Source organism: Argentina silus, assembly GCF_951799395.1.
Source record: "Argentina silus genome assembly, chromosome: 1".
In the NCBI taxonomy this organism is placed as follows: domain Eukaryota; kingdom Metazoa; phylum Chordata; class Actinopteri; order Argentiniformes; family Argentinidae; genus Argentina; species Argentina silus.
Genome location: NC_139655.1, coordinates 32,228,640 through 32,238,364, shown reverse-complemented (window position 1 = coordinate 32,238,364; position 9,725 = coordinate 32,228,640). Strand labels below are relative to the sequence as shown.

The 9,725-nt window shown below is 42.5% G+C and overlaps 1 protein-coding gene across 1 annotated transcript; it reads right to left on the bottom strand.

The window, feature by feature from the left end:
• Window positions 1-1,942: 1,942 nt before the first annotated feature.
• spag6 (sperm associated antigen 6) lies at window positions 1,943-7,627 on the bottom strand (the record flags this gene model as incomplete). The annotated part of the gene is made up of 11 exons (XM_083670395.1): window positions 1,943-2,073; window positions 2,196-2,341; window positions 2,543-2,659; window positions 3,822-4,013; window positions 4,489-4,641; window positions 4,745-4,918; window positions 5,370-5,575; window positions 5,876-6,059; window positions 6,867-7,033; window positions 7,235-7,330; window positions 7,603-7,627. The coding sequence occupies 11 exons, from the start codon at window positions 7,625-7,627 to the stop codon at window positions 2,010-2,012; spliced, it is 1,524 nt and encodes a 507-aa protein (XP_083526521.1). The 3' UTR covers window positions 1,943-2,009.
• Between the last annotated feature and the right edge of the window lie 2,098 nt (window positions 7,628-9,725).

The following is a 9,725-nucleotide window of genomic DNA, read 5'->3' as shown; positions in this document are numbered from 1 at the left end:
GAAGTTCAGCCGGTGACCGGAACAGAAATATTCGGCCAATTTAATTTAGCCCTTTCGTGCGATTACTACTTTAATCAATATTTTCATCACGTAACAATTTAAAATGACGACAACAATAATGCTGTTTCCTAACAGAAAGCCTATTCATGATCTTTCACATATGAGGATCAAGTGAAGCGATTTGTGTGCCGATAAAACGGTCAATTAAAAAAAAAAAATATTTTGGGGCAGAATAACCTACCATTAATGTATGCTATCCAATGTTCTCGTTTAACGCATTGATTAGTTTTCTTCTGAAGGAAGTATAGCCTAGGCATATATGTCTGAACGTTCATTGGCATTGACCTTTACGTGCCAACATCTTACCCTAAATTGGCAAATCTTGCCCAGTAATTGCCCAGTCCAAACGGCAAAAATGTTCTGTTCAGTTTTATTTTATCTCCAGTCATTGAGTAATTGATATATAAACATATATTTCATTAAAACATTCTTGTAAAATGATTGAGTTAATTTGGCCATCTGAATGTGGGATCAAATTATTTATGAAAAATATAGGTTTCCAAGTTCAGAACCTTTTTCCATACCATCAGGAATAGAACCATAGAACAAAAATACAGCCAATTTCATATAGCAAATTCAAATAGCCTAAGCGTGAGATTGTAAAGAAAAATCTGCGGCAGATATATGCGATGGATTTAACCATTTTCAATTTAACATGATTCTCCCAGAGAGGGCTACCACTAAAAAGCTTTGTTTTGGATTTATTATTCTTGCAATTGTTTGGATACCAAATGAGCCTATTGAGCCAAACTGAAGTCACTAACGCTCATTCACAAACCTCGAGAATGTCCATATTGAACACCTATTCTGTAATCCAATTAATTTCTGCATATCCTCAACCCGAACTGCAGTTGTCTTTGTGTTCGTCATGTCATTTTCTTTATTCACCTTTTTAACACCCCCTTAAAAAGCCATCACACTAGAGACTGGTAAAACGCGTATATATATGTATATGTAAAAATAAATAAATAAATAATGCAATCTAGAGTATTAACCAGTGGAGACAATAAACAAAGAGGGGGTCGCCATGTGCGCCACAGCTGTTGTAGAAAGGAAATCTGATACTTGAGGACAGAACGGCCGCCAGAGAGCAGCAAACAGCCTTTTTTCGAGTGGCAGAGAACACAAAAGACATCTGACGGATCCAGAATGGCAATAGGCAGTGAAACAGCTACTACTAAACATTTGACTACCTGTTGTTGGTATCCATGTGTTGATATGGTCTAACTGAATTGTATGAATGATGATTGAGATGATAAGAAGATGTCTTCCCGCGAACGAAAACCCATCTCCTAGACCATATCTTCCTATGAACATTATTTTAAGGTGGAAATATGGACTGAAAAGACCAGAGAATTTCCATCTGATCGCCTTCTTTGTTTTACCAACACGTTATTTTGTAATGTACTATGGAATAGTGTTATATTTCTTCAATTTGGCCTAACCGAAATTTCTACAAGAAATTGCATAGCTGTATTATTATGCATATCTGTCAGAATACACCAACACGATATTGCATGCAGTTTTGTTGTTTTACAATAAAACAAAAATCTCATAAAAATATAACCTTCTAAAAAATATGATATGAAGAATAAGAATACAACATACTTAACTAAATACATTACCAGGTCCATACTTGAAAGTGACTTTTAGATGCAGAGGACAACATATCTAAATTATTCTCATCAATATCTCATCAATAACAGCTTCACTGTTAAGGAATGCATACACACAGTGGTATGACAATAAACAAATACACAGCTACATAATAATCAACATCAACTGACAATTCACAGGACTACTGAGTAAAAAATACAACATTTGAGTGCCATTGTAAGGGACGTAAAGACAGTTTTAATTCACTATTCAGTATGTATATAGTCTGCCTGTTATAGCATGTGTGGATATTGGAGGATGTGAGCTTGTGTCCTCCTGAGGGGCTCGGACCTTCAGACGGGCTGGTACTTCTCCACCCGCTCCAGCAGAGTCTCTGAGTATCCCGGGGAGTAGTACCTGGAACAGGACGAGAGGGGGTCACATCATCATACAACTGAATAGTAGGCCTAATGGAGCATGTGTGTGTGTGTATGCGTGTGTGTGTGTGTGTGTGTGTGTACGCGTGCATGTGTGTCTACCGGACGATCTCCTCGGGGTAGCAGTTGTTGATGGAGTTGATGTACTCCTGGAGGGCTGATCCTGGGTCAGCCTTGATCTCCTGCACCTTCTTCAGCCCCCCGCTGGTCACAAACAGACGGCGTGCCTTACTGTCATGGGGCAGCACCTATAGGAGAGAGAGGCAGTTTGGCTGAGTCAGAGATGTTCTATATTGAGAGTCTCATCAGTAGGAATAGGGTCAGATCCTACGTTCTTGAATGTGCCCTTACCTTGCTGAAACTAGTGTTGTTAGTATTGAGTCTGTTTCATAGATAGGATTGGACATGTGTTGTGTTTGTATTGTTGTGTCTGTTGAACGTGCCCCCACCTTGCTGAACTGGCCCACCACGTGTTTGAGGATGTTGCTCGGTGCCTCATAGAGCAGTGGCTCCAGGGCAGGGAGGTAGGTACACTTCTGTAGGATGCTCTTCAGAGCCTTCTTAGCCTGATGGGAAGGAGAGAGAGAGAGAGAGAGAGAGAGAGAGAGAGAGAAAGAGAGAGAGAGAGAGAGAGAGAGAGAGAGAGATTGTAGGTAATGTCTAATGGCAAGATCCCACTCCTTCCGTATTTTCACATTTTATTGAGACAGTAGAAAGACAGACAGGGAGATTTGAGAAGAATGTCAGGACAGAAGAGGCCAAGCAGGGCTTGAACCCACAACTCTCGGGAGTGGGCATATGCATTGCCCTGCGTAAGTATAAGGTTAAAGTAGAGATCCTCAGCTTTTATTTGATGGTGTTTGTGTACATATTGGAAATTACAACACTTTTTATGCATAGTCCCCCTATTTTAGGATACCCAAAAGTGATGGGACAGATTTATCAAATGTCCAAATTAAGCACTCATGTTTAGTATTTGGTCAACAATCCTTTGCATGCAATAACTGCCTGAAGTCTGCGACCCATTGACCCACCAGGCGCTGGGTATCTTCTCTGGTGATGCTCTGCCAGGTCTGTACTACAGCCATCTTCAGTTGTTGTTTTACCTTAAGTCTCCTCTTCAGCAAATTAAATGCATGTTCAATAGGATCCAAACTGAAGATTGACTTGGCCAGTCAACAACTTTCCACTTTTTGGGCCTGAAAATGTCCCTAATTGCTATGGCAGTATGTTTTGGGTCATTGTCCTGCTGTATGATGAAGTGCCGTCCACTGAGTTTGTTATTCAGTGTTATTTATGTAATTTCTGAATAGTGAAACCAATATGTACACAAATACCATCAAATAAAAGCTGAGAGTCTCTACTTTAACCTCATAGTAAATTAAAATCCAAACCTTTGGAGGAAGAGTCAAAAGAAGAAAAAATGCTTCACTGTCCCATTACTTATGCGGGGCACTGTATGCTATTGTTGGGAGTGTTACCGGTAAGCCACGACTTCGCCACAAAACATGTCCTTTTCTATTCAACACATTTCTATCCGCAGCACTCAGGCAGTGTTCAGGCATTATCAAAAAGAGCCCACCTGTGTCCTCTGTTTCAGCCACAAATCTCAGATCTCGCCATTCTTGAGTTAAACCTATTCTGAAAACACAGTCTAACACACCTTGACCTGAATGCCGTGTGACTTCTGACCTTTGACCTCCCAGGTCCATCACCTGTTGAGCCTACCTTGACCTGCAGGTCCTCGGAGCTGTCTGTGTCCATGTAGAGCGCCAGCAGCTTGGGCAGCACGTTAGCCGTCGCCACTGCCCTGGCATGCTCCGGGGTGTGGCGACCGATCTGGCCGAAGGCCCACGCCGTGGCGGCCTTGATGTGCTCCTCTGGCTCCTCAGACAGGCAGATGGCCAGCTGGGGCACCCCCTAGAGGACGGGAGTACCACAGGGACACAGGGAGACGGGATCAGAAGTGCTGTATACCATTCCGTGAGTTAATTCCGGACGTGAATTGAAATTCCAATTAAAGAATTGAAAAAATGCATCTTTTCCATTCTTGAATTGGAATTTCAGTTCACTTGACTTTTTGAATAGATGAAATTGAAATGGAAATGACCTCAACTCTGATCATAACAATGAAAGGAAAAAAGAGAAGAAGAAGAAGAAAAAGAAGGGGAAAAAGGGGGCTATAGGTTTTTAAGTAAGGCAATCTTAGTGAGAGACAGGGGGAAGGGAGAGCAACAGGTACAGAGATGAGGAAGAGACGGAAACAACATGGAAGAAAGTGGTCCAAAGACATGATGAGGAGGGAAATGATAGTTTGAAATGAAGTGGTGATAGAGTGGGGGGTAACACACACACACACACACACACACACACACACACACACACACACACACACCTTGGAGACGATGACGGCCATGGCCAGGTTCTCTGAGTGAGCGGCCACGTATCCCAGCATCATGATCCCTGGCAACCGCACGTTACCATGGCAATCCCCCAGGTAGTCTATGACCGCTGCCACGCCACCTGCATTCACGATCATCTGAGACAACTGGACACAACCACACAAACACACACACACACACATTCAGGTGGGGGTACACGTGTGTTTTTTACCTCTGATAGTGTGCGTGCGTGCATGCGTACACACACACCTCGGGAGTGTGCTTGGTGATCTCCCTCATCAGCGTGGTCACGTTCTTCCTGACGTACTCGTCGGGGTCTCTGAGGCAGGCCAGCACGGCAGGGAAGATCTCTGCCTCCACCACCAACTCAGCCAGGTCCACAGAGTGTTTACTGATCTGACTCAGAGCCGAGAACACCTGCCTCTGGAGGGGGGAGGACACGTCGTACACAGGGGGGGTGGCAGGAGAGAGAAAGAAAGGGGGAAGAGAGGAAGAGATGTACAGAGCAAAAGAAGGTTTTTAGAGACAATTGTAACGCCGGAGTCTTCTAATTCACTTCGTCTCTACGTTTACGTCAATAATGATCTGTTGATGATAGTCTAAACCAGAGATATAGGCTAGATATGACTTATGTATGTGGCTCCGGTGGTCTAAACAGCCAGATATATGCAATTCAACTCAATATATACAGTTTAAGAGACTTGGGAAGCACAATGAAGACATTTGAAAACAAACAGTTGAAAAACAGGGAAATGTGCTGTTTTGTCTCCCCCCGCCTCCAGTAGGTTGTGTGGCTTTGTGCGTTTGCCACCAACTGAAAGTCACTTTCATAGCATACACTCCTCAGCATTTCCTCCCGCCTGGCGCCCCTCACCTTGAGCTTGGCGTCGGGGTTCAGGATCATCTGTGCCAGGTGTGCGATGGCGCCCGTATCAACCACGGTCTGGGCCAGCTCTGGGGAGTGCTTGGAGATGTCGCTGAGGGCCGAGGCGGCGATGCGTTTGAGGGCCACCTCAGGCTCCTGGATGCACAACACTAGGAGAGGCACGGCCCCCGCGTCTACTACCGCCTGGGACAGGTCTACACACAGAGACGAGAGAGAGAGTGTGTGCGTGTGCGTGTGTGTGTGTGTGTGTGTGTGTGTGTGTGTTTGTGTGTGTGTGTGTGTGTGTCCTTACAGTATGTACAGTGATTATGTATGAGTGTTGTTATATAAAGTGTATGTTTCTCAGTGTGTCCTTACGTTCATTTTGTGTGTGTGTGTGTGTGTGTGTGTGTGTGTGTGTGTGTGTGTGTGTGTATATGTGTGTGTATATGTGTGTGTCTGTCTATCTGAGTGTCTGTCTATCTGAGTGTCTGTCTGTCTGCATTTGTCCTTACGTGCGTTGTGGCGGGCTATGTATCCCAGTGCCCAGGCTGCAGCCTCCTTCACCCCAGGGTCAAACTCCTCCAGGGAGATGACCAGAGCATCCAACGCTCCACAGTCCACTACAGCCTGGGCCAGAGCAGGGGAGTGCTTGGCCACCGCACGCAGCACGAACGCTGCCGCCTTCTTATAGAACCGCTGGACACACACACACACACACACACACACACAAGAGAAAAGGGGTACATTGAATACACTCAGCAGACACTCTTATCCAGAACCACAATCATTACAGAAAACATAGGCCAGTGACTGTGGCCCATGACTAGCTGTGTACAACCAACAGGGAAGGAATTGGCAGACTGAATCTGAATGAGAAATCTGAATGGAAAGAGCTCCTCCTATCTGTGTGTGCATTAGCTTCTAGGACTAGCTGTCATTGTCTAGCTAGCCATACAGTCTGATCTCTGTCATCCCAACGGACACGTGGATACGTCCTGGTCCTGGACTGTACTGGGAATCAAGTGGACATCTCAAAATCTAGCCGAGTTTACAACCAACTGAGCAAACCAGACCAAAGAAGCCATTCTTAAAAGATGCTCAACCAAAAAATACCAGTCAATGTGCCAAACCCCAGAACCTGGCGTAGCACCAGACCCTTGCCTCTGCCCAGGCACTTAGACTCCCCTGAGAGAGGAGACGCCAGAGAGAAAGAGAGGGAGAGAGAAAGGCTCTGCTCTAGCTGCTCTCAAGTGAAGAGGCTCTTAGGTTCTGGAGTGACCCCCAGGCGGAATGCCAACACACCCTCCCATTCAGGGGCCGACCCTGGGGCCTCACAGGGTGAGTGACACACACACACATACACACACACACACACACACACACACACACACACACACACACACACACCACACAGGGCTTGACGTAACACAGAACAGAGCCCAGATACGGTGGGTGGAGGGGGACAAACTTGAAAAACACACCCAAATAAAGAGAAATACTGACGTTTTGCTCGGCCAGGGAGTAGACAAGCTGTGGGAGGATGTCTCCCTTGACGACAGCCTCGGCCAGGTCATCATTGTAGTTGGCCAGCCGGCCCAGAGCCAGAGCTGCTGTCTGCTGGATGGTAGGAACCACGTCTAACAACAGAGGTCTCAGAAGAGACATCACACCTAGAGAGAGGAGGGGAGGGGAAGAGTGAGAGAGGGAGGGAAGGACAAGAGAGATAGAACAAGAGCATTGACACAGCAGTCAGTGAGTAGCCTAGTTTTCATTATGGCAAATGAACAAGAGTAGGGGAAAAGGAACACATAAGGAAACGTGCATCTCAAGATGTTCAGCTATAAGAGGAAGCAGGCTTCCTGCCAACGTACCTGCATTTTGTAACGTTTCTATGTTTTGTGGTCTTGTTGCAAGTTCAGCAATAGTCTGCACAAATTGAGTCCTTGATTTCTGGTACTGCTCAAAAACTGCAAAAGAAAAATCATAATCAATGGCTGATTTATTCATATTTTCAACTGCAAAGATTCTATGTTTTAGTTTTTATCTCAATGTGATTAAGGAGTAGGCCTGTCGTTTCCATTGTATATGATTTATATTGTATTATGTGCATTGTAAAACAAATGTTAATGATTAAAGCTGCAGGTAACTAAAGTTAAGATAGAGACCTAGCCCTTATCTAACTTTCCCTTTGAAATACAGTCAAGACAGTCCTGAGAATTTGGATACTGAAGGTTCTTACCTTGCAAAACCTGCCGTTGACTCATAATTACAGTTTCATCAAAAATCTAAAGCCACTTTTGCAATAGATTTCTTTTTTCTTTTTTTTTACCACAACCACAAGATCTGTTTGTTGTGAATTTCCCCAAATACTACTGGCTCCACACGGTGCGGTGCGTCTTGTTTGGGTTAGCGTGTTACAGTTGCCCTAGCAACAATCCGGAAGCTAATACAGATCTTGCGCAAATCGCCTGTGCCCTCTGCCTGCTTTCCCTCATCCCGCTCCCGCAAAAACACTTGTGGAGGGAGAACAATGTCAAACGTAATGAAAGCCAACTGGCTACACATGCTTGCAGCTTAGTTAAGGCGCCCAATGATGCATTTGTAACGTTTATACTTGACAAGATTTGAATAGTAACAATAAAACGACGGCAACGTTGAAACGATACCAGGCTAACGTAGCAGGCTACACATGTATCAGTGGGCTAATGGCGCTACTTTGTCTACTCTGCTCTCCAGACTCTCGGCAGTAATGTAGCCAGTCTTTGATACAATACTATATTCAATTGAAAAACTGGCCAACATTATATCTACATTAGTAATATAAAAATGTCTATGTCATTTCAATGTGTCGTCGAACATTTGCCCCAGTTTGTAGAAATATTTCAGGCTACACTTGAAAATGAGCATTATTTAGACAACAATAATAGATGTATAACATTATTAGTGTATAACATTATTAGTGGAGGTAATAAAGTCCATACATACTTGACATTGCTTATGCCTATGGCAAACCGACATTAGGCAAAACAATGTGCAATGGCTCTATTTATTTTATTTTTTTCAGACCTTTCAAGCAATGTGCATGGCGCCAAGTGTATCACCTTATCCGATCATCAGCCTTTCTCTCAAATCAAAACTATTAGGTCTTAGGCCTACACAAGCCATACATTAAAATTGTAATATGTGATCAAGTTTATATTATCATCACATTAGTATGGTTTTGGTTATGGTTTTGAACTGTCTTTCTTTAAGGTAGCCTATCAAACTTTTCATCAACTATCACAGAGCGAGATGATAAGGCCTATAACAATAAAGGGCCTATACGATATTGGTCTACACATTTCTGTACATTTGGGAAAAGTTAAGAGGTAAAAATCTAATTATTTATTTCAATCAAATAAATCATATAAATTGTTCAACAATCCCTTTTTGTCAGTAAGTGTCTGTGTAAAATAGGCTAAATAAAATGCATGTTTGGGGGAAATTCACACAATAATGGTTTCATTATTCATTCATCATTAAACGATTAATCAATTTCGATTCAAAATAAAATTCAATTGTTAATTGCTAAACATATCTTGGATATCTGACATGTATTTCAGAACAGGCCAATGCAATGCCTATAGCATATCATCAGCACAATCATCATAAAGAATAAAGATACAAAAAAATAAAGAAATATAAAATATATAGTATACATATTGTATGATATATAGTATACATATTGTTAATCATATAAAGTGTCCAAAGTGGAAATGGGTCAGATAGTATATGAATTGCACACATGCCATGCAATATTATATGGAATTTTAATTTTAATTTCTTAATTAACTTTTTTGTTTTCTCAATTGATTTGTTTCATGTTCTCAAAACATTTAACACAACTGTGAAACAGACTTTTACTTGGCAAAATAGCATAAATGCACTGCAAAATGCAGTATTGCTTTCATTTCTCTAATATCACCATATGACAACATGTCGATTAAGTCATTCACCACAAAGGTGCAGCCGACGTTATCGTGTACTCTCTTGAACGTAATCCACTTGTTCATGTTATTTAGAATCCAGTCCACCTTTGGCAAAATTCCAATCCACGTTTTAGTATGTCAGTGTATGATCGTTTACGTATCTCAATAATTTACTGTAATTCTGTATAGGCATATATGTAACAATTTGCTTTAAAAACATCAATTCCAAAGAAATGATGTTCGTTATTAGTCCTCTCCAGGCCGAAATATTTAATATATCACTAATCCCGTCTGGAGAAAATATCTTGGAAAATATTGTTGTAAATGTGACAACTAATCTCACATGAAAGTGGAGCTTTTATGTATAAGTTTTGCCAGCAGTGTCTTATGCAAA